The following is an 18,082-nucleotide window of genomic DNA, read 5'->3' on the forward strand; positions in this document are numbered from 1 at the left end:
CTCCCTGTATCTTGAAAATATCATGTTTTTGTGCATTGCTTTAAATTGATTGATGCTTGGACATTGCTTTTGTTCCTTGTTCAACCTGTTCCAAAGTGTTACACCAGAAATGGAAAGGGATGAATGTCAACTAAACAGTGGAACAAAACCAAGGAAACACATCAGCACAACAATATAGTGGCTGCGAGGGAAATCCTAAAATATAACTTTAAACTCTGTTACTACTCTGTTACTCTGTCTGGGCGGCAGTGGCTCAGGGTAGAGTGGACGGATGCCAACCGCAAGGTTGCCAGTTCAAACCCAGCCTCCCCCAGAATTAGTGTCGAAGTGTCCTTGAGCAAGACACCTATAATTGCTCCCGATGTGCAGGCTGGTTCCTTGCATGGTTTCCGCCGCCATCGGTGTGTGAATGTAATGCACAATCTAATGCATCATCTATTACAATTTACTCTAAACAAACATTAAAAGTCCATAGACTTGGCTGCCACATACGTTGGAGGGGCTTAATGTTACCTAGTTTCCCTTTATTATGTTGCTAATTTTGAATGTGTAAATATATCTATGTTGTTCTTATCGAAGATTGAGTATAGTTTTAAGTTAGACATGTCCTGACACTAGAGTAAACGAAGGCTTATGCAAAGCAGTGGTAAGATAAAAGTATTGCTACAATTTACGTACTGTGTACTGATAATCATTTCCATCCCTGAGTCCCAGGCCACTTCTTTCATGCGGACTATAGGCTATACCACAGTGGCCTGCAAGTATTACTATAATAGGCCTACTGGAGGGAATGAACCTTGTTCTCTGTCCAGCAGAGGGGAAACCCAGTAACTGAAAGTACATACACTGCTGCTTTCAGCTTTAGTGTGTATATGGCCTTTCATTGTTTTCTGTCAGCTCCCTATATAACCTTTAGAAGCATGTTCAATCATGTGCTAACTTTTACAAGCATGTTCAATCATGTGCCCCTTTCTGCCACATTTCCTAAAATTGACATTCCAACAATTGCTTGCTACAAGATGTACCATTTTGTCACATCGGTAACATTTGCTCTTCCAGACCTTGTGCAATTTTCCACTTGTACTGAACTGATGAGTCTTGGCATAATTCCTTGGATAAACCAATTTCAATAGCCTTCTCAAGGCTAGTAAGTGCACTTTCTTTTAACAAGAGTTCCTGAACAGCTTCACTTCTCAGCATGCACCATCTCTGATGATTGAGGCATGTGATATAGGTAAAGAATAGTAAATCTGTACTCGTCAATATGGTACACGGAAGGGGTACTTACTCTACATTGGACACAAAATGTTATGCTGACAAAGCGTCAACATGACGTCATGCCACTCAGAGACGTGCAGCCAGTTAGCTGTTCACCGGCTCCGCAAAGCAGAGCCGGTTCACTCTCCAGGTCCACGTCGGGCTTCTTCTTGCACGTGAGCGCCAGCAGTAGCAGCATGGGCAGGTGCCAGAGGCTGCAGAAGAAGAGCTTGCGTGCGCTGCCGCGGTCGCCCTTCCTGTAGAAGCGGAAGGCCAGGAGGCTGATGTACGCGTTGACGGGCAGCGAGACCAGCGGGAAGGCCCAGGTGGTGACGCCCAGCACGGGGGCCGCGCACGCCAGGCCGACGAGGCACAGGCTGTGGCGCAGGGCCACCCGCCGGCACATGGCGGGATGCGTGACGGACATCATGCGGTAGCCGCCGCAGGAGTAGTCCTCCTTCAGGTTCCAGCTCAGGGCGTTGAAGTGCGGGAACTGCCAGCAGTAGAGGAAGCCCCCCAGCAGCAGAGCACCCGGGTCCAGAGAACCCGTGGCCGCCGCCCAGCCCATGACGGGGGGGACGGCCCCCACCACCGCCCCCACCCAGGTGTTAGCGACGCTGAGTCGCTTGAGGGGAGTGTAGCAGCAGGTGTACAGAAGGACGCAGAGGGCCCCCAGGAAGCCCGTCAGCGGGTTGACCGCCACTGTGAGCATGGCGACCCCGGGCACACCGCAGGCCAGGGCGAATGACGCCGCGTGCAGGGGACTTACCTGTCCTCTGACAAGGGGGCGGTTCTTTGTGCGCTTCATGTTGGAGTCAAAGGGAACCTCGATGTACTGGTTGATGGCGTTGGCACTACACGAGGCCAGGCCTGTCCCCAGGGAAGTTACAAAGAACACGGTGGGGTCAAAGGGGGCCGGAGCCATTGCATAGCCCACTGCTGCGGTCGCGACCACCAGTGCTGTAAGTTTGATTTTGGCAAGTCTGGCATACACGTCCGGCAGATCAGCCAGCTCGACCTTCAGCTCCTTCCACTGTCTGCGCAGACGGCCGTGTCTGGCTTCTTCTGTCTCCAGCTGCACACGGGGGGTTTCCACTGAGGTCCACTCCGCCCCAGACGCAGCAGGTGCCTGTAACGAGGTCTCTGTGGGTGCGGATGTCACAGGCTGCGTTACTATCTCGCGGGTGACCTCTCCTCTGTGTAGCGTGACGTCTGCAACTGTAGGACTGGTGACTGGTACATGCGGCAAGTGTGCGATGACCACGTCATCCATCTCATACATGGACATGGCCAAGATAGACGGTTGTTTAGGGGTAGCTCGTATGTGAAGGTCATTGTTGCTTTTTGTCACATAATGTCGTTTGAGGAAGTTCAGATGCTGGTATTTTACCCATTTGGATGTGTAAAATGGGTGGCAAGCGCAATGCTGATTTCTAAGGGCATTTCTAACCGATTCCTGCTTCATGCTGGTACCAACCAGACGTGACAGACTACATGGCGTTATGAACATATTGAATCATATTTCTGAAGCATGAAGCCAGTTCTGTTGCGTCTCTTTCGCATGCAGCACGCCACCAACCGCCCTCACTATGATGTCATGCTGATGACAGCAGGGATCGCCATACATGGGCATAATAGGGACAGACATATACAGAGATCTCCATATGGGCATTAAGTGGGACACAGCCTTGAACCATGAGCAATCCACACACCAAGTCTGAAAGCAATTGGTCAGACGGTTCTTGAGATATGTGACAGACACACACACACACAGATCCTGAATATTTATATTATTAATAATAATTGACTACGTCTATGCCTGTTGAGTTATGCAATACCCACAGAGTATCAAACAAGTATAAACAGGCTGTTTGTCAGAGCACCCATTGTTAGAGAATTAAAACAAGACCGCAAGAAGTTATTTTTGGAGCTATCCCTTTTGGACTAAGTGACCGCACTGGCTGTTTTTGAGCTCTCTGTGTGTACAGTATGTCTGTGACGTCATGTTGTTGACATATACGTCATATTCATTGTGATGAAAGGCATCGCTAACTTTGTTGTATGTATGTCTATGTGGATTTACGTGGATTACAGACGTACACACACACACACACACAGACTTATACTGCATTTATAGTTAGATGAAGTATGCATCTATGGAGTTAACATTATTAGTACTTATAGTAGTATATTGAAATATGTCTTCCCTGTGTATTTTTGGTTTTGGTGATTTGTGAACTCTGTGACCAGAAGTAAATGCCAAACATCATGCATGATTATTTTGCCTTTTCACGCTGCATTTGTAGCATACTAAAGGTATGCAGCGGTTACACTGTGTTCAGGAAAAAGACACACTTGTGTGGACTCAACCTCATACACAGGCCTTGTGTGTAGCTGCACTCTCCTGTGAAGGGGAACAGCATGGGCATCTCCTTATATTGTATTCTTTTTTTTATATATTTTTTATCCCACGATTTTGTAACCCATTTTTCACCCCTGTGTCAATCATCTACTGTGATCCTGGGCTCTACACACCCTCCGCCAACCTGGGGAGAGCAACGGACTTAACTCATGCTTCTCCTCCTTATATTGTATTCTTGAGGGACATGGGCGTGAGGTAATGAATGCATTCACAAAAATATAAAATGATGTTGACTGGAAAAACATTCTTTGGCCTACTGGACATACAAATCTGTCAGATTGCCGGGTTTAGCCCAAATATGGAGAGGACTGCCGTCATATTGATGACATCATAGTAATGGAGGAACATATTGTTAAAAAAAAACAATAAAAAACTTAACAAAAGATTCACAAGAGAAAAAAAGACAGGGAAACAGAGGGGAAAAGAATGTGTTACAATACGAGTCAATAGGCTGTATTATGTTTTAGATGGAGGTATTGCCTCCTCAATGTCATGCTGTTTCCACTGTAAAAATACTTGTAATATACTTAGTCTAATATTGTACTGTGTGTATATATATATGAAAGATTTCATTAAAGAAACACCAGGAAGAAAAAACGCAAAAGACACAAAAAAGTGGCTGGTTTGCAGAGGGAGAGGCCCATGCCACTGTTAAATTGCATCAGCACTATAGTCAAGATACTTGACTATACTTGATAATCTTCTCTGTACTCCCACAGGTCCTTCTCATAGCCTTCATGCACGTGCTCTAGCAGCAAAGTATGCCTGTGCTCGCAGTATCTAAACTTATCCTGTACTGCCTGCCTGATCTCCTGCAAGGAGTCCTTTGAGATGTCCCGCTCCAAGTAGCCAGACAGCACCTCGGTCTTGTTTTCCAGATCGGCCTGGTTCTCCTCGAATATAATGGACTGGTTGTTCTTCCTGAGGTAGAAGGCAAAGGCGTAGGTGAACATGAGCGTGGAGCGGCACTGGCCCAGAACATCGACGGCCTTCTTCAGGAACTGCACCTCGATGTAGGACATGTTTTGCTGCTGCATCTCCTCCATCTTCTGCTCGACCTGAGCGTAAAGCTTCTCCTCAAAGCGCAGGCTCTGCATGTGGTTCATGTATCGGTTGTAGTAGAACAAGTACCTCTGCAAGGTCGCCCGGGAGAGTTCTTGTGCATCTCTGGCCGCCTTGGCATCGTCCTCATCGTAAGAATTGCATTTGTAATAAGAGTTGCCATGGCATTCCCATGGACCCAGACAGACCCAACAGAAGTCAGATTTACAGTTCTGGTTCCGACAAACCATGTGATTGCAGCCGCCGTCTTTCTCGATGGTGACGTGGCATTTAGGACACTCCTTGGTATTTGCCGCGATCCAGTTTGAGGTTTCACTGTCGTCTGCCACTTTCTTGATCCATTTCCTCAGCAGCGAGCACTTGACGGGGTCGTGCCAATTCTCTCCACAGCTGAAGCAGAACACACGGTTACACTTGCACTTCACATTCTTGGCATCCGGATACTCAACCTTGATGACGTGATGGCAGTCAGGCGCAGGGCACCATTTTAAGAGTCGATTACACTCTACAAAACTGTTTGTGATTATATGCTGGTACTTCAACTTCACCTTTGGATCTGTTATGAGATCTGTTACTGTGTTGTCATCTACCAGAATGTCACAGCGATGAGCCGGACAAGAAATGCTCTGTCCCATTCCTTCTTCCATGATTTTGGTGGTCAGGTAATCTTCCCAGCACTGCATGCAGAACCTGTGTCCACAATCAAGGCCTGTGAAGTTACCGCTGGGGAAGTTTTGATAGCAGATATAACATGGCATGTCCTTTGCAGATGACGATCTTGTGTTGATAGGAGCACAGTTCCGAGATTTCTTACTGGGGTTGATAACGTGACACTCGGAGAACAGCTTGTCCAGGTCCCCATCAAAGTACCTCTGCATTAGCTTCTCTTTATCCCACTTGAAGTGACTAAGGAGAATGCGTGTAATTGTCGCGGGGTTCTTCTGGAAGACCTCGTTGACCTCCCGGATACACTCCAGCATATGCTGGTGGATCTGTTCGCCAGTCAACACTTCGAAGCGGTACCCCTGTCCCTGGCCATGGCCACAGCTCCCACTGAGGTCCACCAACTCCACTTCTCCAAGCTGCAGGGTGTCGTCCTCAGGTTCCTCCTCCTCCTCCTCGGGGCTGTCTTCGCTGCATTCCATCTCTTCTTCAAATTCATCGTCATAGCTCTTGTCAGAGCCCATTCTCAGTGGTGATTATAAACTCACTACTAGCACTGGCTGGCCTTTTTGTCTTCTCACCCCGTTCTGAAGCTCGCCCGTGGCGTGCTTATAAAGATCATCCATGACGTAGTGTGAAGTCACCAGCTGCGCCCAAATATGGTGTGCTTATAAAGATCATCCATGATGTAGTGTGAAGTCACCAGCTATGCCCAAATATGGTCATCACCATGTTAAATGTATTTATTTGTTTATGCATTTATGACAGCATAGGAGGCCGAAGTGTGTGTGTGTGTGTGTGTGTGTGTGTGTGTTTGTGTGTGTGTGTGTGGGGATATTCTTGCAAACCACTGGAATACTGATCAGTATCACATTGCTTGTGCAAACTGCCAGTAAGCCAAGGAAGTACTTCCATGGATATTTAAGGCTTTAAAGTAGCTATAAGAAATAATATGTCAAAGATTTAATGACCTTTTTGTTTTTTTCTGTTTTGTTTTTTGTGGAGCGTTTTACCCATTGCTGGCTGTGTGAATACGAAAAGAAGAAAAAAAAAAGGTAATTAAAACGTTGACATAATTATTGCTTATAGCTACTTTAATAAAGTCAGTGGCGCTGTGATTGCGCTGAAACCTTGGAGTCACATGTCATGGATATAAGTTAGGTCTTTTTCTTCCTCATAGTGTATATATTTTTTTTTATAATTTTGTATATAAGCATATATCGTTTTACAATCACAATAATGATACTAATGGTCTAAAACTTGCCCATTATGGAGGCGTACATCATAGATACATGTGACAAGACAGCACACGTTTTCTGTTTATATTTTTAATACCTACTATTTATTTTATTGCAATGATACACAGTTGATACATTTCTCTTTATTTTTTCATGTTTTCCATGCCATTTAAGCCCTAATAAATTCAATTAACTTCAAGTTAGAGACAGAGAGAGAGAGAGCACTAGTGGGTACCCCGTCATGCCTATACTCTTGCATGTGTGCAATGCTGCATGCTGCAATTGAGGCAGCGGTGGCCGAACGATTTGCGGAGCGGTCTTGATATCGGAAGGTCGCTAGTTCGTATCCCCGGACCGGCACGTTAAAATTACCACCGCTGAAGTGCCCTTGGACAAGGCATTGAACCTCCACCATGAAATGTTCTATGAGCTGGCTGTAAACAAGTTCTTGAGCTTAGTCCCGTTACCCTGGGTAAACATAATACCTTTCCTTTCCTTTGTACATGATGAGGAGACGTGTTCTCAAGCCTCTCTGTATTCCCACTGGTTCCTCTCGTAGCCTTCGTGCACATGCTGCAGTAGCATGCTTTTCCTGCTCTCACAGTATCTGTACTTATCTTGTACCTTCTGTTTCATGTCCTGCAGGGAGTCCCTCGAGATGTCCCGCTCCAAGTAGCCAGAAAGCACCTCGGTGGCGTTCTCCATGTCCGCCTGGTTGTTCTCGAATATAATGGACTGGTTGTTCTTCCCCAGGTAGAAGGCGAACGCATACGTCAGCATGAGCGTCTGGCGGCAGCGGCCGAGCGCGTCCACGGCGTCCTTCAGGAACTGCACTTCGATCCAGGGAATGTTCTGCTGCTGCATCTCCTCCATCTTCTGCTCCACCTCGGCGTAGAGCTTCTGCTCAAAGCGCAGGCTCCGCATGTGGTTCATGTAGCGGTCGTAATAGAAGAGGTACCTCTTCAGGGCTTCGCTGGAGCGCTGCTGTGCATCTTTTTCCGCTATGGCGTCTTCGTTGTAAGAATTGCAGTTAGTGTGGCATTCCCACGAACCCATGCAGATCCAGCAGAACTGATAGCTGCAACTCCGCTTCCGACAGACCATGTGATTGCAGCCACCGTTTTTCTCGATGGTGACATTGCATTTAGGACACTCCTTTGTATTTGCTGAAATCCAGTTTGAGGTTTCGCTGTCATCGTTACATTTCTTTATCCATTTCCTCAGCAACGTGCACTTGACGGGATCGTGGTCGTTTTCTCCACAGCTGAAGCAGAACTCGCGGCCACACTTGCACTTCACATTCTTGGCATCCGGATACTCGACCTTGATGACGTGATGGCAGTCAGGTGCAGGGCACCATGTTAACAGTCGATTACACTCTACAAAACTGTTTGTGATTATGTGTTGGTACTTCAACTTCACGTTTGAATCTTTTATGAGGCGCATGACTGTGTTGTCATCGACCAGAATGTCACAAAGATGAGCGGGACAAGAAATGCTCTGTTCCAGTCCTTCTTCCATGATCTTGGCAGTCAGGTAATCTCCCCAGCACTGCATGCAGAACTTATGTCCACATTCTAGGCCTGTGAAGGAGGAGTTGGGGTAGTTTAGATAGCAGATATGACATGGCATGTCCTTTGCAGATGATCCTGTGTTTTTCGGGCAACTGGTCTGTGATTTCCTACTGGGGTTGATAACGTGACACTCGGAGAACAGCTTGTCCAGGTCCCCATCAAAGTACCTCTGCATTAGCTTCTCTTTATCCCACTTGAAGTGACTAAGGAGAATGCGTGTAATTGTCGCAGGGTTCTGGAAGACCTCGTTGACCTCCCGGATACACTCCAGCATATGCTGGTGGATCTGTTGGCCGGTCAGCACTTCGAAGCGGTAGTCCTCCTCCCGTCCTCGGCTGTGGCCGGTTCCGACGGGATCCACTATGGGATCCACTAACTCCAGATCGTCCAGCTCCAGGGTGTCGTCGTCGCTGCATTCCTCCTCCATCTCAGCGTCGGATTCATAGCCATAACACACTATGGAGTCCATTCCTAAGAGTAAGGCTCAGTACAGGCATATAAACTCAACTGAACGGGCCTTTTTGTCTTATAAGATCCCGTGATGTAGCATTACGTCACTATATGACGTGGCGGTTGCTTGCCAATCACCACATTCACATGGCGGCCATTGTGCACATAACACCCCCTCGGAACCCTATTGGTATAACTGCAGTACCAGTAAGACGCGCAAACGCGGGAAGCGAACGCAGCTCGTACATATTTGGGTTCTTTTAAGATTTATTTTTAAGTTATTACTTTTTTAAGTCTCATGTCACCATGACTCAGCCATAACCATATAAGGAGTCCCCAAAGCAGCTATACGTCCAAATATGGAGTGTGTTGCATCAATCACAAACAAATCACTCAGCTCCATATATGGGCACAAAGGGGGGACACACGCACGCACGCACAGACAGACATGATCTGCTAGGTCTCATAGTAAGTGCTCACTGCGTTCGCAATAACTGCAGTTGCTCTTATAGTCTCAACATCAACAATGTGAGTCTATACTATAGTATAGTATAGTATAGTATAGTATAGTATAGTATAGTATAGTATAGTACAGTACAGCCTGCTACAGTACAGCCTGCTACAGTACGGTACAGTACAGTACACTGGCCACCTGGATGGGGTGGCCGAAGGGTGAAGGCCGGTCGAATATAGTTGACTATATTCACACAGCAGACTCACATTGTTGATGTTGAGACTATAAGAGCAACTGCAGTTATTGCGAACTCAGTGAGCACTTACTATGAGACCTAGCAGATCATGTCTGTCTGTGCGTGCGTGCGTGTCCCCCCCCTTTGTGCCCATATATGGAGCTGAGTGATTTGTTTGTGATTGATGCAACACACTCCATATTTGGACGTATAGCTGCTTTGGGGACTCCTTATATGGTTATGGCTGAGTCATGGTGACATGAGACTTAAAAAAACTATACTATACTATACTATACCAGTAAGACGCGCAAACGCGGGAAGCGAACGCAGCTCGTACATTAAGTTAAGTTATTTTTAAGTTAAGTTTTTAACTTAGCCATAACCATATAAGGAGTCCCCAAAGCAGCTATACGTCCAAATATGGAGTGTGTTGCATCAATCACAAACAAATCACTCAGCTCCATATATGGGCACAAAGGTGGGACACACAGACACACACACACACACACACACAGACAGACAGACATGATCTGCTAGGTCTCATAGTAAGTGCTCACTGGATTCGCAACTATACTATACCGTATTGTAGAATACTGTACCGTAATGTAATACTGTACTGTAATACTGTACTGTACCATACTACACTGCACTGTACAATACTGTCCTGTACTGTGCTGTACTGTGCAATACTGCACCGTTCTTCGTCACTCAAAACCCCCATACATGGGCAAAGCCCCCATATATTGTGCCCAGGTCTCGTGACATCACTATGACATTATCAGGGATATTAAACCCATATATGGGAATGTCCCCATATATGGATACGCATTGTGATATCACAATGTCCGCGTAAAATCTGTATCCCCCCCTTTTCCCCTTACTGTATACGTTTATTTTCCCTTTTGACCTCCTTTATGATGAAATCCTGTTCTGTTCTATATAGAAGTGTCTTACATCTCTAAATGTTTTGATGAATTGAACATGGTGGACCCTCTTGTAAACAAGTGTAATGCTTAATTGGGTCGTCCACTCACAGTTAACAGTCTTTGTATTGAGTTTGTGCTTGAAATGTACTGTAATTGTGCAAACTGTTAATAAATATTTCAATCAATCAATCAACGTCTAGTCCTTCAGTCTGTCATTTCCAAGACACGCTATAGCTTATATATATGGCCATGAACCATGATCTAGCTAGCCTACCTGTAATGCTATGGGCACTGACACAGCCACATAGCGTGTGTGTGTGTGTGTGTGTGTGTGTGTGTGTGTGTGTGTGTGTGTGCGTGCGTGTGTAAACGTGAGATCCGATCCCTTGCATCATGCAAGTTGCATGCTGTAAAAGGTGTCATCTTTAACACCCAGCGACCCAGGCCAGTCCCATGATGAGCAACACCTTGTTGGGCCCCCAGAGTCACGGTGCAGCTGCAAACACACATCCACATGCCCATTTGTCCATTTGCCTTCCTTGCTGGACTGGGCACTGACTGAAGGTGTGAAAATCCTAAAAAGTGCCCCTGCATGCTACTGACCTGTCTCTGGGAAGATCCTGCAGGGCCCAGGGGGTGTTGTTGGGAATCCTGATGAGAAACAAGCAGGTGTTGGTTTATGTCTATTTTTTTATAGGCTTCCTTGTTGGAGGGAAAACAGTGGGCAGGTTATTTCAAAGAGTCAGCCTCATCACTTTTACGCTATCCGAGAAAACCGTTTATTTCGGTATAGTATAGGCCTATACAGTCGACTTTTTACATGCAGGCAGGAGCCTGGCCTGCTTTTTGGAGTTACTAATAAAGCAAAGGGTGCCGTTGTTACATTGTACCGCTAGGTGTCGCACCAAACCCACTTTAGCTGAAGACGGCGCTCGTCAATGTCATGATATTGTCATCCGATGTATTTTCATTAATAGCCTACTATTATTGTTTATTTGACTGTAAATACAAATGAAGTGTTTATTTTATTTTTAAAGTAGGAGTAGTAGCGCTGCCTTGTGAATGTGGAATGTTTGGAATTATAATTTGGAAGGTACAATACATTGATTATTCATAGCGATGACTTCAAGTTCCATTTTCAGCCTATCAGCTATAGTAATTTACTGGCCTCGTTGTGTCAAAATCTGCCTCGTGATAAAGTATGAAAAGTACCAGGCTCGTGGCTATAAATATAGCTGTATTACATCTCTGCCCGCCAAGTGACACAGAAGTTGTTTACAAACACATACTTATATGAGGGTGACGCCAGGGAGTGTAACTTCAACCGGGAAGAGTTGAAGAAGCCAAGTGACGGCCACCTCTCCCCCTCTCCCTCCCTCTCTCTCTCTCTCTCTCACCCCGCCCCCAAAGAGCCCTGCTGGAGATTAAAAAGCCAGCCTTCTGGCGCGGGATTGTTAGAAGAGACTTTGCAGGAGTACTGGCTACTCAGAGGATAAATCAGCCTGGGATTTTACTTTGGGACTGACTGACTGGGACATTTCAATACAATACAACATCTTGGATAATATCCCATAATTAAAAAATAGAGGAATCATGAAGTCCCCAAAACTGAAATCCCAAGGTAAACGTAAGTTTATATTTTTGTTACATTCTTTGGTGTTTTTCTTTAGCTACATTGGTCATGTATTAAATTGAGTAGGCGATCTGTGATTTATTGACTAGCCTATTCAGTAGGCCTCAGCGTAAATAAATGTAGTAGGCCTATATATACACACACAGTAGAATCAGTGTCTGTCTGAGGATTTATACAGTTCCATCCATTTTCTCATTACATTATTGCCACGTACTGTACGTCTACCTGCAGCAAAATTCATCAACGAGAGCGATCTGACCGACGTGCTGTGTGAGTTTGACGCCGTGATCGAGGACTTCACGTCGCCGGTGGAGAAACGTCACTTCAGGTACGACGAGCACCTGAAGACCATGAAGAGAAGGAGCAGCGCGAGCGTCAGTGACAGCGGGATCAGCGACTCGGAGAGTAAGTGACGAAGCTCTTCTTTTGTCACCTTTGATAATGACACTGTGAAAGTGTACAGTGGTATAGCTACCACTACAATACACAATACACATGCAATATTATATTGGATCTCATGGCTGGCTGTAAGGTCCGTCCTTAGATTTGCACACTCTCAGAGTTGCAAATGAACAAAATTACACTGAAGATTTTGCTGCATACAACGGTGAAAACTGAAACATTAAGCATACACTCCACAGTCTGAAATAGTAGAGCCTGTATACTAGTATAGGCCTACCATTTCATTCTTTATTTCTCTCTCACTCAAGAGTTAGATATACTGTGAAGTCACTCACCGAAAATAATCTTTATACAACAAAGTATATGGTCCAAAAAATACATTCTCAAATGTGTGCAAATTGTGCAATGCGGATGGGTGTACCTTCAAGTGCTGGCAAACTGTTTCGTGCACACACCGACACACGTATGCACACATGGACAAGAGAGATAGAAATCCTTGATCTTGCTCCAGAGATCTTGGGGTCAGATTGAGCTACTGCTGCATATTTTGGCAGACCTGCTCGCATATTGACAGGGAGCCACGGTTCTGTGGCGGTGTTTCGTTTTATTGTCACAAAGCTGACTATATATTATAACGCCCTCCTGTGTAGACTTCAAACTGTACATTACCATACCGTACAGTGTCTCAAAGACCTGCCTACTTACCCAGCTGCACTGTAAGCCCCAGGAAGGCCCCAGACCAAAGGCATGATATGCTTACATATAGTTAGAAATATGCTCCCGGTCCCCATGTGCAAAGTTATTTAATTTCCCAACCACATGCGAGTGGGCTGGGATTTCCGGGGGAAGATGTGAAAAGGAGCTTTATAGCCCTAAGTATTTTAGAACGGGCAGCCTGTGGAATAGTTTAAAGAGAGACTGTCCAGCTGACTGCAGACTCGACAGCTCTCCAATCACACATAATATGACTGACTTCAGAGTTGGAATCAGACAGTCTAAATTATGTAACAAATAATCCGATTTCAGTTATAAAAACATAATTAGTTCAGTTACATAACGTGGCACCTGAGAAATGCCAACACCGTTCATCGTGTCGCTGGCGTTGGTGTAAAAGGACTGACCTTTCTAAATGAACCCACCTCCAATGATTAAAAGCCCAGGAACCATGCTGGTTGATTTGAGGATGGGATTCCTGCCTGAGCCCTGTCCTCTCCATGGTAGTCTATTGAAGATAGACCTGTCCCATGCAGGGACTGCCTATTGTGTTGAAGTCTGATGGATAGACCGCTGAAAGCGCGGCCAACGACATGTGCACCCTGATGCACCCCTTTGTGTGTGTGTGTGTGTGTGTGTGTGTGTGTGTGTCTGTCTGTCAGCAATAGACATACAACTAGGGAGGGAGAGAGAGAGAGAGAGAGAGAGAGAGAGAGAGAGAGAGAGAGTAAAAGAGTTTCAGTTCCTGAAGCTGATGCTTATCATCTCAGGCTAGTATGGTCGTCTGTGTCGGCATATCTCACTTTTTTCCTACGGTATCTTCCATCTTGCCGTGTGTCTGTGGGTGTCTGTCTCGGGTGCTGAGTGCTAGGAGTGGTTCAGGTCAGAGAGGGGAGACTAGGTAAGTGGCAGACACTCTGTCAGGGTCTACTGGAGATCTGCAAAGAGGAGACAGATAGACAAGGACAGCTTTAAGTGCCGGGCTAATCTTCTTATGCACACAGTCACACACACACACACACACACACACACACACACACACACACACACACAGTGTCACTCCATACTCACGTTAGACAACACAGGTGAGAAGCACTTGTAAGAAACGTCTGTGTGTATTAAGTTATTAAGGAATTGAAACGCTGATGAAGGTCTGAGTAGCCGAAACACGTCCGTTTGTCAGACTGCTGCTGCTGTAGTGAATTAAAGACAAATGATACTTGTGTGAAGTGAGGGGCGGGGTGGGGGGCATGCTTAAGGCAAACATTAAAAGGTATTGGCTGCCACATGAGAAAGGGAATTGGAGGTGAACAGATAAATACGTTCTAAGTTAAGGGACAGCACATACCGGTATTGTACTTTACTTTGCACAGAAGCCAGAGAGCTTTTCCCCACAAGAGATCTCTTTCTCAGTCTATTCCATCCCTCAGACAAACTATAACAGTGAAAATATGTCGCGTTGTGCAGCGGCTTGAAATATGGCTTGGCAGAATCTAAGTGGCTATTATATCACTTATGCAACTATCTGTGCAGAGATTTGGGGATGCACGGAGAAGGCAGGATGAGACTGTCCTTGTCCTATCCGGACAGGACTGCACTACTCTTAACACTGACCTCTGAATGTATATACATAATAATTCATATTCGAAGAGCAGGAGAGGAGTTATCTGATGTTTTGGTCCTCCAGTGAAGCAGACATAACTGGAAAACTCCTTACTTTAAAAATTTGTTTTTTACTGATGCCTCCTGGAGTCCTGACTATGAGTTGAGCATGTTTGTAGGTAGTAGATATTGTTTTGTTTGTCTTCTTTAACCAATGTCATAATGTTAATTAATGTTAGTCTTCCCTTTCTTTTCGTGGTTGCTGAGTGCTTGTGTGTTTTGTAGCCATCTAGATTTCTTACCATGCAACAAATTAAAAGCACCATACATATATGCACAATTGTACATTTGTAATGGTGACAAAAGTGGGTTCTTGATACGTTTTGATTCGTATGTGTGTGCGTGTATGTGTCTGTGTAGGTCTAGGTGTAGGTCAGGATGTTGTACAGATGACCGAGGCGGCACAGTGAAAGCTGAACACTAATTGAATCTCTCTCCTTTTCCTGCATTCTCTCTCTATCTCTCTCTATCTCAGGTGCAGAGTCGCTCAACAGAAACAGCTTCAGCTTCAGTGACGAGAGGCTCAACTCCCCCACTGTGTTTTCCCCTGCCACCACCTCACCCATTCTTACATCACCTAAAGGTCTTTGTCTCTCTCTCTCTCTCTCTCTCTCTCTCTCTCTCTCACACACACACACACACACACACACACACAGGTATGACTGTCAGTGCCAGAACACATTCACACACCCTTACAAGGCATGTCAATCCAATGAAAGCAAGTCTTAGCTAAGTGGAATGGTGTCAGGACACAGCAATTCTACCTAACAATGCATTATAACAGCAAAAGTCAAATGTGGTGAATGAGATTATTTCTTTTTTTAAATGCACATCTTCAGCATTACTCCCGTTTGCTGTCTTATGGCCAAACATGTTTGCCCACACTAGCATTAAATTAACTAGAGTTTGTTGTTGTTTGTTCTGCCAATGTACTGAACCCGGGTCTTTCTCGCTTGTGTCCCACAGCCAAGCTCGGTGACACTAAGGAACTGGAAGACTTCATCGCTGACCTTGACAGGACATTAGCGAGTAAGTGTTAATGCAGCACGGCTGTCACAGACCATGATGAATTGGTGCAGGCGCTTGGCGCTGCCCCCTCCCCCTCCCCCAGATTAGTGCTGACGTGTGTTCCCTATGTAAGCTATGCTAACGACCACTCATAAAGTGACACGGCGTACCCCCAGGTTTCTAAGAAACAATGATGGGAGCTAAAGAGGTAGCTTTCCTTCTTTGGCCGGAGCGGGAGGCCTTCTGGGGTTAAGCTGGAGGAGTATCCCTTTTCACCTGTCACTCATCTTAGGAAGAAGTGGAGTTCAAGAGGCGCACGCATACAACACCGCATACAACACCCCATTATCCCCATATACATTTGTGAAAACGGACGCACGCACGCACACACACACACACACGCACACACACACACACACACACACTATCTCTCTGTGTACATACACAACTCTAGATCTGTGGTAGTCGATGTATGTACCGGTTGTAACCTGAGAGAGCGAGTAGCTACAGAACGGTAACGGACCAACGTAGCTCACTTTATTTGTTTTGGACCTCGTCTTTACCACAGGGCTTGTTTTGGACCTCTTCTTTACTACAGGGCTCTGTGAGTGTTGGAACTTGCCTCGGAGCACATGGAATGTGCACATGTAAAACCTGGGGTATACTAGGACTCCGACTGTAAACGTCAGGAATGGAGCAACGCATGATTAGGAATTGAATCACTTCCTTCTTTTGGGGGGGTTATTTTTTTTTACCTCTGATTGGAGAATCCCAGTGTTCCTCTAACTGTTTCCTGTGTTTTGCTCACTGAATGTTCTCCATTCAAAGCTGAGGACATCCAGCTCTCTTAAAGCTGGCCATTCAGTCAGTCAGTCAGTCAGTCCGTCAGTCAGCCAGCCAGTCAGGCAGTCAGGCAGTCAGTCAGTCAGTCAGTCAGCCAGTCAGTCAGTCAGCCAGCCCTTTAAAGCAGAGCGGCCTGTTTATTAGGGCCACCCCGTGTTTACGATGACCATTCTGTAAAAAGCGAACATCACACCCCCTAAGAATAGTGCCAGAGTCCAAGGAGCCAGTAGGTCCTGTCCTAAACAGAACACTCTCTCTCTCTCTCTCTCTCTCTCTTTAGGCATGTGACATGGAGACACGGAGACTGAGACCCATCTTGGAGTGTAGCCATGAGGGAGGGAATGGAGTGACTGTCTGGACCCCTGGGCAGCAGACCCTGCACTCCCCTCCCCCCGACACACACACACACACACACACACACCTCCGACCACCACAGGACAGGATGGATGGCACCGCGACTGCCAAGTGACTCCACGACGCCAGCTGACGCCCGTATTCCGTATATACAATGTAAAATGAGTGTTTGTGGTGTAATAACTAAGCCCAATTTTACGCTCCCAAAGTTAAACACTTTTGTCTTTTACAGTGTACTAAACTACAGTACAGTAAGGCTAAGAACAGGAGGTTCTTAGCTGAAAGAAGGTTCTTGGTTGAAAGAAGGTTCAAAATATAGGGAAGATGAGGACAACAGTAATGTATTGAACAGTGATCCATGGATCATTTAAACGGGACGAGGGGAAAGATGAAACAGAGAGTGATTGGAATGTGTATTATCTTTATTACAAATCTATCGCACACATGCACGCACAGACACATACACACACACACTAGAGGCTATGCTCCCTCATGCAAAACTTGAGCAGCAAGAGTATTTTAAAAAGAAAAGGCTTTTTATAATAGAAGTATATTTGTAATTTTATAGAGCTGGTTATTGTAAATTTGTCAGTAATACCTTTTTTTGTGAAATATATTTTTTTATCTTATGTAAATAATAATTGTTTCAAATTATATTTGCCTTGCTATTAAGAAGACCGCTGGTCAGATTTAAGTTTGACGCTCATTGACTGAAGTCAAGCTGGTTTCATGCTTCTGACGATTGTGAACTGACATCTTAATTCACTGAGAACATACTTAACAAAACTGGAAAGCAATACTGAAAAAAACTGGAAAATAATATACATTGTATTTAACACATCTAATGTCTATCGGAGATAATAAACTATGAGGTATTGTTCTTTCAAAATGTGTGACGTGTCTCCTCCATTTCTTCCTATTTTACAGCAGGTTTTGTTTCTACCAATAACGTTTCACTGGTAACATGATACCGTATACAGCCATGAATTTAATCCGCTTAACTACTTGTCTAGGCCTCTACCACACATTCTAACAATAATGAATTTCTGTTGAAGTTGTATGTATATGTATGGTGTGTGCCATGCAGCAAACAAAAAAACAGTTCTTAGAAGTGTTGTTGATAGACTACTGGGGAACACCAGTCAACAAAGTATCCTATTCACTTATCCTAGGGAGATCCCAGGC

General features: G+C 45.3%; 4 protein-coding genes across 5 annotated transcripts; 1 reads left to right on the forward strand and 3 right to left on the reverse strand.

Moving 5' to 3' along the window:
- Positions 1 to 1,324: 1,324 nt before the first annotated feature.
- On the reverse strand, positions 1,325 to 2,545 carry LOC308330411 (protoheme IX farnesyltransferase, mitochondrial-like; the record flags this gene model as incomplete). Its single annotated transcript, XM_080785258.1, has 1 exon — positions 1,325 to 2,545. One exon carries the CDS (start codon positions 2,543 to 2,545, stop codon positions 1,325 to 1,327), a length of 1,221 nt encoding a protein of 406 aa, XP_080641384.1.
- A 1,820-nt stretch (positions 2,546 to 4,365) lies between these two features.
- Positions 4,366 to 5,928, reverse strand: LOC308330412 (E3 ubiquitin-protein ligase arih1-like; the record flags this gene model as incomplete). The annotated part of the gene is made up of 1 exon (XM_080785259.1): positions 4,366 to 5,928. The coding sequence occupies one exon, from the start codon at positions 5,926 to 5,928 to the stop codon at positions 4,366 to 4,368; it is 1,563 nt and encodes a 520-aa protein (XP_080641385.1).
- A 1,236-nt stretch (positions 5,929 to 7,164) lies between these two features.
- LOC308330413 (E3 ubiquitin-protein ligase arih1-like) lies at positions 7,165 to 8,685 on the reverse strand (the record flags this gene model as incomplete). Its single annotated transcript, XM_080785260.1, has 1 exon — positions 7,165 to 8,685. One exon carries the CDS (start codon positions 8,683 to 8,685, stop codon positions 7,165 to 7,167), a length of 1,521 nt encoding a protein of 506 aa, XP_080641386.1.
- A 3,041-nt stretch (positions 8,686 to 11,726) lies between these two features.
- rgcc (regulator of cell cycle) lies at positions 11,727 to 17,790 on the forward strand (the record flags this gene model as incomplete). Of its 2 annotated transcripts, XM_080786618.1 has the most annotated exons (5): positions 11,730 to 11,908; positions 12,146 to 12,319; positions 15,168 to 15,275; positions 15,659 to 15,721; positions 16,824 to 17,790. In XM_080786618.1, the coding sequence occupies exons 1-5, from the start codon at positions 11,875 to 11,877 to the stop codon at positions 16,829 to 16,831; spliced, it is 387 nt and encodes a 128-aa protein (XP_080642744.1). In that variant the 5' UTR covers positions 11,730 to 11,874. The 2 variants fall into 2 exon arrangements, with proteins under 2 accessions (XP_080642745.1, XP_080642744.1); XM_080786619.1 differs by lacking the exon at positions 16,824 to 17,790 and having other exon boundaries at positions 11,727 to 11,902; positions 15,659 to 15,732.
- Between the last annotated feature and the right edge of the window lie 292 nt (positions 17,791 to 18,082).

This window comes from Protomyctophum bolini, assembly GCF_963924005.1.
Source record: "Protomyctophum bolini genome assembly, chromosome: 16".
NCBI lineage: Eukaryota > Metazoa > Chordata > Actinopteri > Myctophiformes > Myctophidae > Protomyctophum > Protomyctophum bolini.